This window comes from Centruroides sculpturatus, unplaced genomic scaffold (assembly GCF_000671375.1).
Source record: "Centruroides sculpturatus isolate CEXI.00-Female unplaced genomic scaffold, Cexi_2.0 scaffold99, whole genome shotgun sequence".
Classification (NCBI taxonomy): Eukaryota; Metazoa; Arthropoda; class Arachnida; order Scorpiones; family Buthidae; genus Centruroides; species Centruroides sculpturatus.
Genome location: NW_019384321.1, coordinates 148,033 through 170,489, shown reverse-complemented (window position 1 = coordinate 170,489; position 22,457 = coordinate 148,033). Strand labels below are relative to the sequence as shown.

Here is a 22,457-nt window from a genome sequence, read left to right as displayed (position 1 = left end):
TTTTTAATATTTTGTCTCTAAAAACGCATATTTTAAAATGCTATTGGACGGCTTTTTTAATATTTTGTCTCTAAAAACGCATATTTTAAAATTATAGATCCCCCATCATGCTACTGTCGATATTACGGACGTCGCCATCTTTTTTTTCTCTGTCCGTTGTTCGCAATGTCTACGAACGATCGCTATTAACGAACGCACTGTACTCTATCACGTGACTCAAGGTATAGTTGTCCGGAAATACGTCAGAGCTGTAGTCACGTGACCACCTGGCTCCGTCGTCACCGCTCACGTGACTGGATGACGTTAACCGAGGTCACGTGACACGAATTGTAAGCGTCCGCCGTCCAACGTGCTACTCCGCGATGTGAACAAGGTTAAGCAATGGCGGCCTCCACCGTGCACAGTCGGTAAGTAATCCGATGCGTTTTCGCTTATAGCTCTTAATATACGCGTCTCCCCCAAATAATTCTAATTGTTTAGGACACGTCTATTAGAGAGGTGTCTAAAGAGAGCAAAATTAGAAAAAACGGGCCCATGAAGTAAATTTCAACTATTACCGAAGGTATTGCTAGTCTTAAATGGGGAAAATAGAAAATATGGAGAAAAAAGAGAGGAAGATCCTTCGAAAAATTCTGGAGCCAAAAATAGATGAACATGGTAACTATGTGCTAAGGAGCAATAAAGAGCTTTATCAAAAACTTCCAAGACTCTCGGTTACAATTCGGAGAAGGCGAGTAAGCTTCTTTGGACATATGAAGAGGATGGGGGAAAATAGGTTAACAAAATAAATTTTCACGTATTTCAACAACCAAAAGAATAAGAATCAATGGATCAATGACAGTCAAAAAAACATGGCAGAAATGGGCATATTGGAAGATATCCAGAACAGGAAAGGTTTAGAAACAAAATAAAGAACTTCAAGGGTTTTCAGGAAAAGGAAAATAACAGACGTGGAAGACTCTTCACTCAGGAGCAAAGACAACAGCAGAGCTAGAGAATGAAGAGGTATTGGAAAGAAAGGAAGAAGAACAAAGGGAAGAGGGAAAAGCAAGTCATAATTAGTTGTTTGCACGTGGTCCAAACATGGCCGGAATCGACACAAGAAGAAACATTCATAAAAACTATTACAATCCAAAATCATCTTTTTCAAGTAATAGGTTTTATTTAAACTAAATACTACTAATGATTCCTTGACTATAGAAGATCAGAAAAAAATAATTATTTACATCTTATAACAATAACTTACCTACTTCTACAGTTAAAAGTAACTCAAAGTAAAATAACGAACACGAGACATTTTCAATTTCAGCGTTGCCAGATGTCACTAGCTTTCGTAACCAAAAGTTTCCTAAAAAGTAGTCTAAAAATAGCCAATTCAAAATCAACATTTAGTAATTGTGACCCACAATTACTAAATGGTATTGCTACGTAATGAACATAAATTTTAATTGTTTCAAAATTGAAAGTATTAAATTTCTTATTACGCTCTCTCTGATCGCGAGACAACAGAGCGATAACATCGAAGCGACAAAATCGTGTTGTCAAAAAAAGCTGCAATGCAACGTTGCCATTCCTAGTACATTTGTACATTTTGCCTTTTCGGGTACATTGAAGTACACTTAGATTTTTTGTACATTTTGAGTACATTATAATATTTCAGTACCATTTATGGTACAAAATAATATTTTATGCCTTAACGAAAAAATGCGAAAAAATTAGTTTAATACTCACTAGTGTCACCTGCTTGCTAATTTGATTTACCCAATCACAACATACTTATGTTGTATGTTGGTCGATGTCAACAACATACAGATAGTTGCACGTGCAAATGTTATGACTCAGTGGTCGTCTTTCACTTGTGTCACATTCTCACGAGAACCTTGACAAAATTTTTCACGCCACGTGGTCCAAACAATTCAATTCTGTCAAACAAAAATAATGGACAGGTAAGGAAATCAATGATTTTAAACTTTTGTCATCAAAAATATCAAAATATCCGTTAAGTCAAAGTCGAATTATTACACAAAATAGTTTTGAAATTGTACGAGTATAAATAATATAAGTACTTTTATATTATTTTCTATCACTATAATTTAATTCGATTAACGTTACCTATGGTTCCAAAATGGCGGCGATTCGGTTAGGTTCGTTTCGTTTCCATCAGACTAACTACATTTTTAGTAGACGTTTCCTTTTTTTTTTTAATTCGCCTTTAAAATTCCATCTGTAATGACTTCGATTCAACTTATCAATTAAATGTGGTATATAATTTTGATATAATTGAAGTACGGATATAGTTATTTGTTTAATAAATGCATTATCAATAGCTTTTTCTTCAGGTTGAGATTCTGTTTCAATTTTGTCCGATACAACAGATACTCTAACAGGTTCTTTAAGAACGTGAACAGTTGATATCTTGAAATTAATTCACTTAATAACTAGGCTTTACCATCATCGGGTAGATTAATACTCTCGAGTAATTCTTCGATATTACAACCAATTCCTATTTCAGGCTTTTGATAACTCATCAATACTTCGGAAGGAACTGAAGCCATCTGCTTTGCCATTAGATTTTTTCTTATTACCTTAACAATTAAACCGCCTGCCACAGACAATAACAGACTGATGTTTTTCATCTGTTTTCAAGCAATATGTTTTATTTAAACCAAATACTATTAATGATCCTTTCACTATAAAAGATCAGAAAGTAATAATTATTTACATCTTATAACAATAACTTACCTATTTCTACAGTTAAAAGTAACTCGAAATAAAATAACGAACACGAAACATTTTCAATTTGTATATTGTGCTTAGCGCTTCTTTCGAGTTCATAAACTTTCGTTATAATATATATTTTTTAAATGTCAATATTTCTACATGCATTTATTTATTCAATGACTCTCTTTACAACTTGTGCAATGATTCCTTATCCAAAGTCATCTTTATATATTCTTTCAATCAGTAATACTCTTTGATATAATACCTGCTTATTGATCTAATTTCATTAAAATAAAAAATATGATAAACTTCTGCTTTCTACAGGAATTTCTCAGTTTTTTGTTAATCTATTAGAAAAATTAAGTTATTTTAAATAATATAATAATTTTAAAAATCATTTATGTTCCAATTTCTTTCTGAAATTTTTCCACAACTCAAAAATAACTATTTTATTATTAATATGAATCCTATTTCTTCTTCTATTTGTCATACAAGTTAGACACAAAGAAATAACTATTGAACAATTGCTTCATTGCATCATTTGAGCAACTAGTAAAGATTCTTCTTTACTTTACAAAGATAATCAACTGCACTATAAACCTATAGTCCTGTATTGGTAATATGCACAATGCATGAACATTTATAGTAATCTGTCATCCAGTGTGAGTGATGTTTTTCGTCTAAATCTTTACTAGTTTCTCAAAACTAAATTAATCCTGGATAAACTTCAGGTTACTTCATAACTGACTTGTTATTTGCACAAAGTTTATTTAGCTATTTGCATAAGACTAAATACAAATTTTATTTGTTCAGATTCCAGTTCATTCTAGTCAGAACACAAACACAATGCTTTCAACATCATTGAATCAAAAATATAAATTTCATAAGCCGTATGTTTTTATATTAATTTACTTTCTTGAAAACAGCAAGAAAATTTAAGAAAAACGGTAATGAATTCAGTATTATTACAGTAACACAAATAAATTTTAGCACAAATAAATCTTTCATATTGTGACTCAAATTCAAAATTTGAAATTTTTTAATTTCACAAACCTTAATTTAAATGAGGGATCCCCAAAGTGGCAATAAATCATTTTTTGAGGTAGAAAATTGGTCAGAGATGTTTGAAAACAGTTCATTGGGTTATATATATGGGAATTTGCACACTATAAGTAGATTTTTTTATAAAAACAGTATGTGGATTAATATTGACTAACTAGATTTATTTATTAGTATTATTACCAACTTTATTAGCAAAAAGAGAAGAAGGGTTTGATAAAAGTTTGGGGATTCTTAATTTAAACAAAATTGTAAATTACTAAGTAATTGTAAAAAAAAAATATGGTACTGATAAATTTAAAATCTGAAATATGTGATATAATGAGAACTATTTATAATTGTATATTTCAATATAATACCAAATACCTGTAATAAATTATTATGTCTGATACATATTGATAAGATTTTTGCAAAAAGATAAAAATAATTCTATTAAACTATCTAAACAACTACATCTTTGAATTTTAATTATAGCAGTACTGGTGCAGAGTAAGACTTTTTACTGTTCATTGCAAATTAGCTAATATATTTTATGAATACAATTTATCAAAAATACTATTTTCCTCAAACATTATAATTTGATGATTATACTGTTCATTTAAACAATTGAACCAAACATTTATCAGCTTATATGATGCTTTGATTACTTTTTATTTCTCTGATTTTTGCTGAAACATTGCCAATGGAAGTTCATTTAAAAATGGTGAAATTAAAAGCATGATATTTGTGAAATTTCTCAAAGCGTTCTCAAAGATTTCAGTCAATTAAAATTTAGTTTCATGTCAGAGTTCACTCATCTAAGTACATTACAAAGAACTATAAGATAAACTTCCATATACTAGTTCTAAAAATTTCTATTCTTGATCCTGCTTTAATATATCCATTATTTTTCAAATTTTATATTATGATAATACTATAACTTAACATAAACAACTCTATTTTTATGTTTTGATAATGATATTTCTCAGCTAAATATTAATAAGAATTAAGATATATATCCATACTGATGAACTTTATGACAAACATGATAGCTAAATCTTTTCTACTAATGATAAATGATGTAGTAAATGCATTATTAAACCCCATAGATTAAATGCTTAACATAATCATCTTTATTCAAAAACTTCAGATAATAATGTTAAGAGAAATTGAAAAAGTATTTTAGTTTTAATATGTTTAAAAATTATTTCAGTTGAGACATAATTATGCCATAATTCAAAAAATATTATATAAAGAATGGCTAAATTCTTATAAATAACACTTAACCTTTGCATTCTGTCCATCTATTCATATTAAATTAATTGAAACTTTATTAGAATCATAATTTAGTTATTTTGGGTAAAAATCAGTTTATTAATGAAAGATGTTTTATAGAAAAAAAATTATTAATTTTTTAATAAATGATACTATATAAAAAAAACATGGTATTTTAAAATCTTTATTGAAGGCTCACTTCTCAAATCAGCTTTCATCAATAGAGAGTTGAGTGTAAGTAAATCTCAATAGTAATTCTTTAAATAATCAAATACAGTAACTGTAATTTGTAGATCAATATACAGTAATTTGAATTTCCAAACTTTTAAATAAATAAAAACAATTATTAATTGAAATGTATTATTTAAAAAATAACACTGTTTATGATGTTAAGTAGATGTTAGTAAACAATAAACTTTTTACATTGTTTCATTGTCTATTTCTTTGTTTTTCAACATTACTGGTTAGTTAAATTTGTTAACATTTTTGACTAATCTGAAAAAGATTTTAATCTTTTGACTTTAATTATATTTATTGTTTTTGTATTTATACAATCTCATGTTTGTATGTTGAAACGAAATCATAGATACTCCTGTAAACTCTTTCTAAACTAATTAATCAAAAGTTACCCATGGCATTAAATAGTATAAATTTTAAGAAAAACATATGAAGTAAAAGTGCTTTCATCTAAACTAACTACAGTTGGCATTGCATAACTTCAAACATAGCAAGAATGTTTTTACTAAATAACTGTAAATACATTAGTAAACAAGGTGCAGTATAATGTTGGTTTTTTTCTATACCTGCACTATATAATTCATCTAAAAAGAAGAAATTTTCCAGTTTCACCTATCAAAAGGTACAAAATATTCTTTATTGCACTTGAGGTTTCAGTATTTCCAGGGATAATAAATTTTCCATCACTTAAAATAATCCTGATCATAAGAGTGTTAGCATAATTAGAACTGTCAAGAATATATAGGATTCAGCACGTACGGTACATTAAAGTGGAAAATTTCAGAACAGAAAAGATGTCCGTCCATAGCATATTGGACGATTTGCTGTCTAGCCAGTGCTATAATCTATAAAAACTATTTGTACTTCGCTTACTATTAACCAGCCTATTCCTAACCTTAATTGGGTGTTAACTGTCTGCCTACATGCATTAAAATAATTTATGATCTACATTCTTATAATTTGTACAAAAATTTTATATCTTTTTGAACTATTTGTACTGCTTAATTATTTTAGTTAAAACTTTGTCGTATCAGACTTTTTAAATCATGAAACGAGATTTAAAAAACTAAATATAAATTAGAGAATAATGCACTCTAATTCATAAGTTTACTAAAATAGTTTAATTGCTTTATTTTGTGTTTTTATTGAAAGTTCTGTATATGGTACGAGTAACTTTTATTATGTTGTTTACAAACAACAAGTTTACATGTTGTAAACATTTATTTTCTTATAAATAGCCTATTGTACAGTACAGTACATATGAAGAGATATTCCGACTAATCTAAAGTGCTTCGAAAATGTATACAAATTTTAATAAATTAATTTCTTTAAAACGCCGTTTCGAGTTACAAAAATTCTATTCCCATTCATTTCAGAACACCGCAGGAGCAATATCAAGAATCAGGAAGATCAAAAGATGACCAAAAAAAAAAAAAAAAACCATCAATAGCATGAACACCATCGCTTCTTCCTATTATAAAAACTCGCCATTATAAAAAAATCGCATTATAAAAATGTTCTTATTAAACAAGGTTGCAAAAAAATAGATTAAAGAAATTGTTGCAACAAACAGTGACTTCCCCTTTGACGTTGCAATGGAGTTTGACTGTACAAGAAGCCTACAATAACTCAACATTTGCGGAGGTTTGCATTTCGAAAAGTATCGAGAATAAGGAAAGAAAGAAATAAGGTTAGGAGATGAAAAATATTAATTATTTAAAAGATAATTGAACAATAAAGACACGTTTTTGCGTAAGTTTTGCTATCGCTATTCTAAGTTAATCTCTCGCTTCTTAATAGAGAGGTTGCGGCTGACGTTTTCAACGCTAAAACGTATACGTCGGACGTTCAGCGCCGCCTTCCTGTGAGCTTAGAAGTTTGACAATGACGTTTGGAACATCAGTAGAATCGTGCTCCACGTTCTAAACGCCATTGTCAAACTTCTAGGCTCACAGGAAGCGGCGCTGAACGTCCGACGTACACGTTATCGCGTTGAAAACGTCGGCCGCAACATCTCTAATATATCTTAGATTCATTTATCGCGAAAGCGCAGGCAACCATAGCTGCAGAATTTCACCTCTAGAAACGATCTAACAAATCAAATGACCAATGATGACAATGTTCCTTGTCATCATTGATATTTTGCCTTAGTATATTTGTTATATTTGTTTAGATGACATTATTTGATTTGCAAGGATTAAAAAATAAAATTATATTCCAACGATTAAATAATGCTTACTAACATAAAACGCAGTATTTATTATCCGCATGAATGCATATGCTATAACAACTCAAAAAAAACCAGCAACGAGNGAAATGAAAAAATCACATGATTAACAATTTAATCATTCAGATCAGCTGTAGAGAAAAATAGGAAGATTTAAAAGTTTATAACCAGTTCAATAATTTTATAAAAATTTTTTTCTGTTTAAATTTGAAATGCCATCCTAGTATTGTAAATGTCAATTGAATTGAATATTTTTACTTCTTAGAAACATTTAAAAGCAATTTTGTTTCAAAAATCAACTATTTAAGAAGCCTAATATCTCAAGCAATGTCTTTTGTAGATAATAATACTTATTTATCATCATCTATAAAAGACATTTCTTAAGATATAATAATTTATTATTATTATTATTATCTATAAAAAACATTGCTTAACAAAATACTTGGATATGATTATTAAATTTGTTTTCTTTCTATAAGATATTAATACCAAAATTTGTCTAGAGTGTTTGTTATATTTTCTGAAACTTATATTTGTTCATCCTTAGATTTCATATATTTTTGAATTTAATTTTCATTTATTTAATTTACCTTACTCTATCTATTATGATTATTTTTAATTTTCAAAAATTTTATTCCAATGTAATTATTCTGGATATTTAATTTGAATTTTATTTCAATATATGAATTCTGTTCTATCTTATTCTGAACTGTTAGATGGTTCTAAGGATATAAATTTTAACCAAAAACATTTTATTTTGTTTAATAAAAAACATTGGCTTCCTGAAATAAACAGGGGTTTCATTTATTTATAAGGCATTTAAATATATAAGCCAGATGGCCAAGCAGTCAAGGTGACAGCTCTCTCTCTGGGGAACCCAAGATTGAATCTGGATGGGTTGAAAAACCCCAGGAATTTTTCAGGTGGTGATCCATCTGGATATGACATGCCCCGTCCCTCACCATCTGGCTGCCCCATTGTGGGTCTGGCCAAACCCATAATGGGATTGCTAAAAGAGGCCCTCTTAGTGCCCACAGTATTCCTAGAACCTATTTCTGGTGTGAGGAAAAAAAAAACAAAAGAACACATCTCGGTATTATTGTTGTTGTTGATTACTTAATCTTATCATCAAAAAGAAAGGAGATGCAATATAGTCAAATATAAAAATAATTTGATGAAGTGAATGTAACAGATGTTTAAATATTATTTTAATAATATCATTAAGAATTATTGTTGTTATATATTATTATTTATAATTTTCAGATATTGAGAATAGAGATGTCAACCATCTCTTGAACTGTATTTTCTTCCCATCCTATTTTAATCAATAACATTCTCTTTTTGATAAATCAGCAATTAAAAGGAGAATACTCTCCTTTTAATTGCTTCTTTTTGTTTAATTTTATTTTATTACTTCTGAAATATTACTAGCAGATGACATTCCAATATTTTGTTTTTTCATTCTAAAGCAGGGATGTCCAGCCCACGGGCCACATGTGGCCCAAGGCAATTTCCAATGAGGCCCAATAAATGTGTAAACAAAACCAACAAATTCTTTTATTTTTTTTTATTTATTTATTTCAACAGCATAAACTCAAAAAAGAAATTTCACAAAGCTGTAAACTTTTATACATATTTTATTTTTGAGTGAAAAGGAAATATTTTCAAATACTTGGAGATGTGTGAATGACGAAGGAATACTAAATAAAGCTGAAGTTGTGACTCAAAGGATTATAGACCCAAATTTGAGAAAAGGAGAGAAAGGCCAAAAGATAAAAAGTAGTGAGGAAGGTTGGAAAATTAAGGGTCAATATTTGCATAACAGAAGGTCTATTTAACCTTTCTCACTACTTTTTATCTTTTGGCCTTTCTCTCCTTTTCTCAAATTTGGGTCTATAATCCTTTGAGTTCCAACTCCAGCATTATTTAGTATTCTTTCCAGCATTGAAAGATCATTGAAAGATTTGGCTACCCTTTTTTCAGTTTGGCGTAAAAATTATCATTTCGCGCATTGGCTACTTTCTGGGCTACATATTATTTATAAATATATTAGTCGAATAAAAATGCACTTTAAAATGGTGTTTCGTCGTTTTTTATTAATTAGAGACCCAAATAAAACAAATATTTGTGTTTTTCAAATAAATTTTTGTTTGTTTCCTTTATAATAAATGAATTTATTTATTTCTAAGTAAAAATTGAAAGGGTCTGTAGAAGTAATTTTTTAAAATATCTTTGTTCATGATAAACTTTTAATACTTATTACTATAATCTAGACATGTTAATCCTTAAATATACAAGTATATTTAAGGATTGGGTCACAAATATATTATATATACTTGTGGCCCAAAACTCCATGACTTCTTCCAATGTGGCCCAGAAGAACAAAAAGGTTGGACACCCCTGTTCTAAAGTACTAGCTTATCACTAGATTATAACAGAAAGACAAAGACCACCATTAATCAGAGTTCAATATGCAAATAAAATTTAGGAGCAATTAGAGTGGCATTGAGAAACAGTTGATAATAATTTTAACATTCAGTTTAAAATCCTATTTATTTTCTATTTAATGCTTTATAATTTACAGTTAGTCAAGAAATATTTATAAGAAATTATTTTGTATTATTCATTTGATGTTACTTATCAGTATATGTAAATTGTTCTAGCTTAAATAAAGAATTATATTAATTAAAGTTTTTTGCTATAACTAATAATAAAATGTAATTAAGCAAGTATAAAAAGAAATCAATATCAGAACATTTCTCAGATATACTGTAGTTATAAATACAATTACAGCTGTAACATCTTTATTGAACAAATATATTGTTTATGTTGAAGCATTAAATTATTTTATTTTGTTGTCTTTGCATGAATATAAAAACATGTTATGCCTTCCCATTTTTTGTACAAGTTGGAAACCCTAAAGATACTTGTATACTTGTGTGTTCCTGCTCAAACAATGTGATTATAAATGTAAATTGAGTTTATTAACCATTATTAATCAATGACCTATTGATTTATTTAAGTCCAGAAAAGATTGCTAAATGCATTTGGCACTTTTTTGGATTTGACTTAATTTAAGCTAAACTTGGACTAACACCACTGTTTTTCAACACTTAAAAGAAATAAGGATCTTTTGTACTAAAATAAAAGGTATTCTTTTTAAAGCTGCTTCCAAGGTAGGAACAGAAAACACTCAACTTTTATTAATAAAACAAGTTAAATTTTTCTGGAAATAAAACTGAATTAAATTTTTGCAAATTTTATTTGATTTTATTTCTTCTAACAACCATTCTTTTCTAATATATGAATATCTTTTTTGAGAGCTCCACCACTAAACAAGTTTTATTAAATCCTTTGAACATTTTTTTATGTTTGTTTATTCTCACAAAAATTTGTCATCCAGTATTATTAAATTAAATTCTATTGATAAGATATGCTTTACTTTTTTCATATTTTTTCTTTTCTTTGTCATTTGAAACATTTCAAAAATGGAAAGATCTAAGGAATTTCTCCTATACAATGTCTCATTTAATAAATTTTTGAAATACAATATCAAAAGCCTTTTTATAATGTAACTGAAATCTTTAACTTATCACTATTTCTATTCACTTCAAATTTCTTGAAAACTTTTTAGTAAAAGTTTTAAAAAATTGTTTTTCTCATCTATATATCTTAATAATTTCATATCATAATTCATGATGTTTCATCTATATCTTGACAACAAGTACTGCATAGTATGTAGTTGTAACATAATAAATAAATAAAAATATACAGTAGAGTGCCATACAATGTGGGGGATTTGTTACGCATTATAGGAAATTGCGTTATCGAAACCTGCATTATCACACGATTTATGAAAGTTTAAACCTTGGCCTATAAGTTGAAAAAAAAACATATACCTCTGATCGATATAATTCGAGGGTGTTGCTTGCTTTATTTGCACGTTGTAGGGACTCTACTGTATTGACAATACTAATTAGATACCAAACAAATAAAATATTTCAATTCATACAAAAGCTAATAGAATTTATCATGCAAGAAATCATATCCAATAATTTTTGGATTCATATTTGAATTAATGCAACTATTTACAAGTATACTTTCTTGAAATCATATACATACTATTATTACAAAGTACTTTACTAAAGTTCTGATTACTAATGAAATTAAATTTAAAGTACTTTCAAGAAAAGAATCCATTATCTGAAATTTTCTTTACAGCATAAAACTATAAAATCATTTACATTTTAAACAAATTTTAAATTTGAATAATATGCTGTCTAGAAATTTTTAAAATCAACTATATAAAGAAATTTATCTGAAATATATTGAAATTATTAATATTTTAATACATAATAATTAATTAAAAACACTATTAAGATAAAAACATATAAAGTCTCATCTATAGTAATATCACTTCCAAATAAAAGAAAGAATTCATCACTTTCTTTTCTAATAATTTCATATTATTTATAGATCTTTTGTAATTTTGAATGTCTGACATATTTTCTGAAAATAATGCTTCAAAATTAATAGTATTTTAATATATATTTTTTAAATGTCAATATTTCTACATGCATTTATTTATTCAATGACTCTCTTTACAACTTGTGCAATGATTCCTTATCCAAAGTCATCTTTATATATTCTTTCAATCAGTAATACTCTTTGATATAATACCTGCTTATTGATCTAATTTCATTAAAATAAAAAATATGATAAACTTCTGCTTTCTACAGGAATTTCTCAGTTTTTTGTTAATCTATTAGAAAAATTAAGTTATTTTAAATAATATAATAATTTTAAAAATCATTTATGTTCCAATTTCTTTCTGAAATTTTTCCACAACTCAAAAATAACTATTTTATTATTAATATGAATCCTATTTCTTCTTCTATTTGTCATACAAGTTAGACACAAAGAAATAACTATTGAACAATTGCTTCATTGCATCATTTGAGCAACTAGTAAAGATTCTTCTTTACTTTACAAAGATAATCAACTGCACTATAAACCTATAGTCCTGTATTGGTAATATGCACAATGCATGAACATTTATAGTAATCTGTCATCCAGTGTGAGTGATGTTTTTCGTCTAAATCTTTACTAGTTTCTCAAAACTAAATTAATCCTGGATAAACTTCAGGTTACTTCATAACTGACTTGTTATTTGCACAAAGTTTATTTAGCTATTTGCATAAGACTAAATACAAATTTTATTTGTTCAGATTCCAGTTCATTCTAGTCAGAACACAAACACAATGCTTTCAACATCATTGAATCAAAAATATAAATTTCATAAGCCGTATGTTTTTATATTAATTTACTTTCTTGAAAACAGCAAGAAAATTTAAGAAAAACGGTAATGAATTCAGTATTATTACAGTAACACAAATAAATTTTAGCACAAATAAATCTTTCATATTGTGACTCAAATTCAAAATTTGAAATTTTTTAATTTCACAAACCTTAATTTAAATGAGGGATCCCCAAAGTGGCAATAAATCATTTTTTGAGGTAGAAAATTGGTCAGAGATGTTTGAAAACAGTTCATTGGGTTATATATATGGGAATTTGCACACTATAAGTAGATTTTTTTATAAAAACAGTATGTGGATTAATATTGACTAACTAGATTTATTTATTAGTATTATTACCAACTTTATTAGCAAAAAGAGAAGAAGGGTTTGATAAAAGTTTGGGGATTCTTAATTTAAACAAAATTGTAAATTACTAAGTAATTGTAAAAAAAAAATATGGTACTGATAAATTTAAAATCTGAAATATGTGATATAATGAGAACTATTTATAATTGTATATTTCAATATAATACCAAATACCTGTAATAAATTATTATGTCTGATACATATTGATAAGATTTTTGCAAAAAGATAAAAATAATTCTATTAAACTATCTAAACAACTACATCTTTGAATTTTAATTATAGCAGTACTGGTGCAGAGTAAGACTTTTTACTGTTCATTGCAAATTAGCTAATATATTTTATGAATACAATTTATCAAAAATACTATTTTCCTCAAACATTATAATTTGATGATTATACTGTTCATTTAAACAATTGAACCAAACATTTATCAGCTTATATGATGCTTTGATTACTTTTTATTTCTCTGATTTTTGCTGAAACATTGCCAATGGAAGTTCATTTAAAAATGGTGAAATTAAAAGCATGATATTTGTGAAATTTCTCAAAGCGTTCTCAAAGATTTCAGTCAATTAAAATTTAGTTTCATGTCAGAGTTCACTCATCTAAGTACATTACAAAGAACTATAAGATAAACTTCCATATACTAGTTCTAAAAATTTCTATTCTTGATCCTGCTTTAATATATCCATTATTTTTCAAATTTTATATTATGATAATACTATAACTTAACATAAACAACTCTATTTTTATGTTTTGATAATGATATTTCTCAGCTAAATATTAATAAGAATTAAGATATATATCCATACTGATGAACTTTATGACAAACATGATAGCTAAATCTTTTCTACTAATGATAAATGATGTAGTAAATGCATTATTAAACCCCATAGATTAAATGCTTAACATAATCATCTTTATTCAAAAACTTCAGATAATAATGTTAAGAGAAATTGAAAAAGTATTTTAGTTTTAATATGTTTAAAAATTATTTCAGTTGAGACATAATTATGCCATAATTCAAAAAATATTATATAAAGAATGGCTAAATTCTTATAAATAACACTTAACCTTTGCATTCTGTCCATCTATTCATATTAAATTAATTGAAACTTTATTAGAATCATAATTTAGTTATTTTGGGTAAAAATCAGTTTATTAATGAAAGATGTTTTATAGAAAAAAAATTATTAATTTTTTAATAAATGATACTATATAAAAAAAACATGGTATTTTAAAATCTTTATTGAAGGCTCACTTCTCAAATCAGCTTTCATCAATAGAGAGTTGAGTGTAAGTAAATCTCAATAGTAATTCTTTAAATAATCAAATACAGTAACTGTAATTTGTAGATCAATATACAGTAATTTGAATTTCCAAACTTTTAAATAAATAAAAACAATTATTAATTGAAATGTATTATTTAAAAAATAACACTGTTTATGATGTTAAGTAGATGTTAGTAAACAATAAACTTTTTACATTGTTTCATTGTCTATTTCTTTGTTTTTCAACATTACTGGTTAGTTAAATTTGTTAACATTTTTGACTAATCTGAAAAAGATTTTAATCTTTTGACTTTAATTATATTTATTGTTTTTGTATTTATACAATCTCATGTTTGTATGTTGAAACGAAATCATAGATACTCCTGTAAACTCTTTCTAAACTAATTAATCAAAAGTTACCCATGGCATTAAATAGTATAAATTTTAAGAAAAACATATGAAGTAAAAGTGCTTTCATCTAAACTAACTACAGTTGGCATTGCATAACTTCAAACATAGCAAGAATGTTTTTACTAAATAACTGTAAATACATTAGTAAACAAGGTGCAGTATAATGTTGGTTTTTTTCTATACCTGCACTATATAATTCATCTAAAAAGAAGAAATTTTCCAGTTTCACCTATCAAAAGGTACAAAATATTCTTTATTGCACTTGAGGTTTCAGTATTTCCAGGGATAATAAATTTTCCATCACTTAAAATAATCCTGATCATAAGAGTGTTAGCATAATTAGAACTGTCAAGAATATATAGGATTCAGCACGTACGGTACATTAAAGTGGAAAATTTCAGAACAGAAAAGATGTCCGTCCATAGCATATTGGACGATTTGCTGTCTAGCCAGTGCTATAATCTATAAAAACTATTTGTACTTCGCTTACTATTAACCAGCCTATTCCTAACCTTAATTGGGTGTTAACTGTCTGCCTACATGCATTAAAATAATTTATGATCTACATTCTTATAATTTGTACAAAAATTTTATATCTTTTTGAACTATTTGTACTGCTTAATTATTTTAGTTAAAACTTTGTCGTATCAGACTTTTTAAATCATGAAACGAGATTTAAAAAACTAAATATAAATTAGAGAATAATGCACTCTAATTCATAAGTTTACTAAAATAGTTTAATTGCTTTATTTTGTGTTTTTATTGAAAGTTCTGTATATGGTACGAGTAACTTTTATTATGTTGTTTACAAACAACAAGTTTACATGTTGTAAACATTTATTTTCTTATAAATAGCCTATTGTACAGTACAGTACATATGAAGAGATATTCCGACTAATCTAAAGTGCTTCGAAAATGTATACAAATTTTAATAAATTAATTTCTTTAAAACGCCGTTTCGAGTTACAAAAATTCTATTCCCATTCATTTCAGAACACCGCAGGAGCAATATCAAGAATCAGGAAGATCAAAAGATGACCAAAAAAAAAAAAAAAAACCATCAATAGCATGAACACCATCGCTTCTTCCTATTATAAAAACTCGCCATTATAAAAAAATCGCATTATAAAAATGTTCTTATTAAACAAGGTTGCAAAAAAATAGATTAAAGAAATTGTTGCAACAAACAGTGACTTCCCCTTTGACGTTGCAATGGAGTTTGACTGTACAAGAAGCCTACAATAACTCAACATTTGCGGAGGTTTGCATTTCGAAAAGTATCGAGAATAAGGAAAGAAAGAAATAAGGTTAGGAGATGAAAAATATTAATTATTTAAAAGATAATTGAACAATAAAGACACGTTTTTGCGTAAGTTTTGCTATCGCTATTCTAAGTTAATCTCTCGCTTCTTAATAGAGAGGTTGCGGCTGACGTTTTCAACGCTAAAACGTATACGTCGGACGTTCAGCGCCGCCTTCCTGTGAGCTTAGAAGTTTGACAATGACGTTTGGAACATCAGTAGAATCGTGCTCCACGTTCTAAACGCCATTGTCAAACTTCTAGGCTCACAGGAAGCGGCGCTGAACGTCCGACGTACACGTTATCGCGTTGAAAACGTCGGCCGCAACATCTCTAATATATCTTAGATTCATTTATCGCGAAAGCGCAGGCAACCATAGCTGCAGAATTTCACCTCTAGAAACGATCTAACAAATCAAATGACCAATGATGACAATGTTCCTTGTCATCATTGATATTTTGCCTTAGTATATTTGTTATATTTGTTTAGATGACATTATTTGATTTGCAAGGATTAAAAAATAAAATTATATTCCAACGATTAAATAATGCTTACTAACATAAAACGCAGTATTTATTATCCGCATGAATGCATATGCTATAACAACTCAAAAAAAACCAGCAACGAGTTGCTTAAATTTCCCGGCAACATTTGGTGGAGCCATATATTATCATATTTTATTTTTAAAATATTTTTAACTATTATAAAATGGCAAAAAGATTAATTTTGAGGGTAGGGATGGGTTTTATAAAAAATTGTAAATGCTAATAACGAGTAAAATCGTCATTAAGTCTGACCCTACTGGAGCTACACACGACCCCCTTTATCTCCCCACTCCCTAGATCTTTAATCACGAAAATTTAATAGCATCAATCTCCCTAATAAACAAATCGTCCTGCAAAATTTCAGAAATTTTCGACGAAAAGCACAGGAGTTATTAAGCTTCAAAGAAGGCGAACAAAATTATACATCCCCCCACACACATATACACAAACATCCATACATATAGAAAGAAACCACGGATTTTTTTTTTGCATTTCTGGACGTTTCAAGACGTCCTGAATCAAAAATTGTAAAAATTTGGGGAGGATAAAAAAAAAACTACTAAATACTATTAAAATTTCCGAACTGTACACAATACGAATTACTGTAAGAAAATAATTAAGATAAAAGAATTAAACATCGTTGAACTGCCTGTTCATCTGTTGTTTAATTATTAACCCTTCCGGGGATAAGCGATTAGCTTTGTGAATCCAATTGGATAAATAGTTGCAAATACCGACATGGATATGTGAAAATGTGCCTATATGGAGTTTGTGTTGTATAAGTAAGGTACTCAGCTTGGCAAAAATGGATAATTGCAGATGTTTGCTGGAGTAAATATGGTGTTTTCATTAGAGATGAAACTAATATTAAAATCTTTTAACGTTAAATCTAAAGTGTTATCATTGACTGACCGATGGCCCAGGCGAAGGCACCAGATTGTCTTCTCTAGGATCCGGTTTCGAATCACAATCAGCTTAGACATTTTCATGAGTAGAACGCCTTCTCCGTTCTTCATTTACACGAAGGGTATGAAAAAATTCATCTTTGTACTCACAAAACAGCGAGATATTAACTAATATTCTATTTATTTTACGTAGAATTTTTTGAGAATCTATAAAGTACTTTTTGCTTTCATTATAGACACTTTTAATATTCTATAATTTGTTCTCTGCGTATAAATAAAATAAACGGAGAATAAATTAGAAACGAGGATAGCCTTTCTATAGGATAGATCTTTGAAATAATAACGAGCGTTTGGTCTCGTCGGAACGGAATAAATACCAACCGGACCATCCGGTTCAAAATCGAGTTCCTGGCAATCCTCGTTTCGAACGAATTTTATTACATATATAAATATTTATTACGTGTATTTTTATACTACGTAGATCTCGCCATCACTTTTAGTTTCAATATTGCGTAAAAAATGAACAAGTAAAAGAATTTCAAGACAGAACTAGCGAATTAGTACGATTTCGCCTTCAGACAAATAACTATATCGAAAATTCCCTTATCTAGTCAATATTTTTTTTTAGTTATTTTAACTAAGTATGCATATAATTAATACAAAGTTAATTTAGCGGGATGTAAAGATTCAATAAGACAGTCGACGATCGAAATTCCTTCTCCTTACTCTTCTTTCTCCGGTGATAGATCCGTAAACTTATATTTCGCCGAAAGAAAATAAAAATAAAGTAATTTCTTGGTAACAGTTTACTGGGGAAAAATTATGGGTTTATCCAGAATAATTATTTCTGGGGACAGACAACGAAAGTCAAATATTTACGTGTTCGTTCGGACAATTTAACGGTCGATAACGTCGGATCGAAACATCCTCATTATCCCGTTCTTAAATCCCTACTCGTTCTACTAAACCATAAATTTTATTATCTTCGCCCCTTTCTTAATTATATCTATGCAATAAAAGACATTTCTCCAGCGTACGATATTCGACAATGATCGAACGAACTTAAATATTCGCAAAAAGAAAAAATAACGCGTAATTATTCTCTAAACTTTAATCTTTCAATTAAAATAGGAAAGGTTACAGAAGGGAATGTTGTCGTCGATGTTTGTTTCGAATTAGATTTTAATGGGTAGAAACAACGAAAGAAGACGATAATTACCTTAATTCTATCGGGACCCAAACCGGGCGAAGGACAACTCTCCAAGTACTTGGCCATATCTTGATCGATATGCTCGAATACTAGATACAAGACTAGTTGTTTTTCCTTTTCTATTTGTCTTCCGTGACAGATGTCTAATAATCTAAAAATACAATTTACTCTTTTAAAGTCAATTTACGTTATTTCGACGCGATAAGAGTTTGTTACGGCGTAACACAACGTGGTGACGAAAGCATTTCGGTATAACGTCGATTCGTCCGTTAACGTTTTAATCCAAGCGGATATACTTGGAACGAAAACGAAGTCTTGCCGCCACGAGCGCGTAACGCGTTCGACGTTATCCGATTCTTACGGGCCGGAAACGAAAGGAGGTCGCGAGTCCGCCGAACACCTGGCCCACTCGTCGCTCTCGACACCTGCTCTTTTTTAACTCGGTCCGACACCCGGCGTGTCCGGTCGTAACAAAAGAAAGAGGGAAATTCGTTGCCTCGTTATAAACTTTCTCGAACGTGGGAAGGGAAGCGGATCGCCCCACGCGATGCATCTAATAATCGTTACGAATCGCAGCGATTCCTAACTATTTTTCGAGTATATCAGAGATAACGCTAAGCTATCTCTGCAATAAAAAATCTCCGTTGTCTTCTTTTGAAACGATTCCCCGACAAGAGACTTCGAGAGCGTCGAAGGAAAATAGCAATCGGGTTTATCGTTCGGAAGGTGACGGAGGATTCGGAGACTTTACGTTTCGTTACGCAACAGGAGGAGGCGGAAGAGAGACCGCGTGTCGTATGTCCGCTCGCGACGCGCGACCGATATGCCGTCGCGCATCGCCACTCTTTTATCTGGCAAATAATCCTCACATTTTAGAGAAAAAAAAACACACACACACACAAAACCGCATTGGGGAAGTAGTCCTGAATTCGATTCGGAAGAAAAGAGATTTTCGGAAGAGGTTCCAAACTTTGACGGCGAATCTTTTTCCACGTTCCAGACACCGACTGATGGAACACGGAAAAAAGGGCATCCAAAAGAGGCCTTCGGCCACCTCGGTCCGTTGGCTGGCATATAAAATTTCGCGCGAGTAACAAATATTGCCGCCGATGACTGCAGCCGTTAGAGGAGAGGCAAATCCAACCGCCTCCGCCATTCCGATTTCCGCCTCCTCCGGAGTCCAGCGCGCGCTGCCGTAAAGACCTCCCGCAGATCAGACGGCGCGCCGACGACCACGTTCGATTTGGAATGGAAGCCGGAAACGGGAGAGCTTTCGTTTTAATAGTTTTCCGAACGTCGGAAGTTTCCGTCTCGGTAGAAGCGAAATGGCCGTTTTCCCGTAACTGTAGATGTAAAGTTCTTTGGTTTTGTCTGGCCTAGATGTCGGTAAGAGACGGGACGGCGAAAAACACAACGTCGCGTCGCTAATGCTATCGCGTTTTCTTTTCCATTAGAGGAATGTGCATCATCGGGCGCGGCTTCCGGGCCTCTTCCAACGTGGGACGAGTCGTCGGTGGGAGCGAGGTCGGCGGAAAGACGAGAAAAAACTCGAAAGGAATCGTGGGAACGGACGACCCGGCCCGGGGAGGGACGAACCGAGAGAAACGATCGCGCCGCCCGGCCGGATCCCCCCGTCGGACCGGGCCGCGGCCGCCCGGGCGGTGTCTTCCGCCTAGTTTCTCTCCTCCCCTTTAAATCCGCGTGGGAGGCAAACGGTGGCAAAAACTCCTCCGTTTATCCGGTCGGACCCTTAAAATGCGCATCGAGGAGTTTCTCGGATCACGATCTCCTTCTTTCGTCGCCACGCGACGCGTCTGGACAAAACGACGCGTCGCGGACAGTTTTTTTTCTTTCGCTCGACGCCGAGAAGAGTATCTGTTAGACGGTGACCTCGACCGAAATCCGGGTGAGTCCCGGGCTAGACAAAGAACGGAAGTGTACTCGTCCTTGCCCCGAGGAAGAAAACTCTTCCACGTCTGTAACGTCACGCGTTCGGTCTCCGCCCGTTCCCGCTGGACGCCTCCTCCTCTCGAGTGACCGGAAGCCGCGACTTGGAAGTTGCGGGGATTTCCCGAACTCGAATGGCAGTCGTCTTCTCGGGAGGGAGGAGCTAGATTCCGGTCGGAGCCGCCATCCGGCGCATCGGCGCGCGTCTTGGGCGCGGACGATCCGTTACGATCCCTTAAAGGTTCCGTCAGTCTCGTCCCCCCGGGTCGGACGGGACAAAATCTCGACGTGGTCGGTAAGACTCCCGCCCACGCGAGGTCGACAGCCGACCCGCATCGCATAGTTTTCGGTCTAGACGGGAAACGGCGCGGCGGGTGCCGGCGACGCGTCGGAGCGCGGCGTACCTGACGATGTTGGGGTGCTCGAAGCATTCCAGCTGCTTGAGTAGGGAGATTTCTCTGAGAGTGCTGATGGGCACTCCATCCTCGGTCAGGGGCACGCGCACTTTCTTGACGGCCACCAAACGACCGTCGTGGGCCACGTCCTTTGCCTTGTAGACGGTTCCGTATGCTCCCGTGCCGATGACCGACAGTTCCTCGTAGTTCTTGGCGTCGTGGGGCTCGTCGTCGGCCGCGTTTCCCCCGGCATCGGCGGCCTTTCCCGCGGGACTGGGCATGACTGTCGACGATCGACGACGTCACGTGGCTGAAAATATAAAAAGGCGACGGATAAAGAAGCCATCGGTAATTATTGGCGGTCGAAGCGTCGCGATTCTTCGCTGCGACCAGAGAGCCGTCGACGGATGAGAAAACGTTTTCCGAGGCGTACCTGAGTGGCGTTTCCGAGGCATTGTTCGAAAGAGACGTAGGAAATGACTCATCTCCGGGTTGGTTAATTATTAGTCCGGGAGAAGAATCGACATTTCCTACGGTTCCGCGTAATCGACGCCGGCGTTAAATAACAAAGACGGATGTTTCCCTCCGTCGATACCGAGATCTTTTACCCTACAATAATCAGGATTCCACACTCGGATTTAACCGTTGCGGAAGGACTCGGACGCCGAGGGGGACGGGAAACCGGAAACGGTTCGGAGTTTCCGGCAGATGGTCCCCGAAGAGCGCTTCCGGCGGTGTCTCCGAGGGCCTCCTCCCGTTCCGAGAATTCAGTCGGCGAAGGGAGGTTCGGATTCGATTCTTTCGGGAAGACGACGACCGACGAATCGTCTAATTCGAATTTTTACGCGCTCGCACTCGTTTCCAGGATACGCTCCGCAGAAAAACGCGAAAAATTTCGTCCGTCCTTTGAACTCGGCGAGATTTATAAACGTCGGCCTATCGAACTCGGTAATCTCTACCTCCACTTTTATCTGAACTATCCATTTCCTTTCGAGATAACTCGGTCTTTCTGAAGTCGCGCTTCGCCGCTTAATTTCTAATTCGAAAGCGAATTTCCTTCCCTCGGAGGACGCGCAGTCCCTAAAGACGATCGTCTTTGGGGATCGCATTAGTTGCTCCGGCCATCCACAAAACTGAAAGACCACGGGAACGTTCCGTTTCCGTAGAACCACTGGGAAAATCTTTCCCAACGGAGGAAAATTACCGAGCGCATCTTCTTCGGGACCCGATACCGGTTTAAGTAGCCAGGCTGGGTATGTTTTTTTCTTCGAAAGGAATTTGGTAAAAGAGAAATGTGCCGCTTGCGAA

The 22,457-nt window shown here is 32.2% G+C and overlaps 2 protein-coding genes across 3 annotated transcripts in view; one reads left to right on the top strand and one right to left on the bottom strand.

The window, feature by feature from the left end:
• LOC111625638 (cyclin-dependent kinase 6-like) overlaps positions 1-22,457 on the bottom strand; it is a 38,183-nt gene that overhangs the window by 14,222 nt on the left and 1,504 nt on the right. The window contains exons 1-3 of one of the 2 annotated variants that reach the window (XM_023368860.1): positions 21,583-21,674; positions 21,159-21,459; positions 18,817-18,958 (exon numbers count right to left, since the gene is read on the bottom strand). In XM_023368860.1, coding sequence (XP_023224628.1) covers positions 18,817-18,958; positions 21,159-21,430 — 414 coding nt within the window. In that variant the 5' untranslated portion in view covers positions 21,431-21,459; positions 21,583-21,674. Of the gene's footprint in view, positions 1-18,816; positions 18,959-21,158; positions 21,460-21,582; positions 21,675-22,457 lie in introns of those variants that run through there. The other variant, XM_023368852.1, reaches the window with a different exon arrangement.
• Positions 21,800-22,457, top strand: part of LOC111625610 (thrombospondin type-1 domain-containing protein 7B-like) — an 88,100-nt gene continuing 87,442 nt past the window's right edge. The window contains exon 1 of the mRNA XM_023368830.1: positions 21,800-22,402. The gene's annotated coding sequence lies outside the window, so the exon portion shown is untranslated. The remainder of the gene's footprint in view (positions 22,403-22,457) is intronic.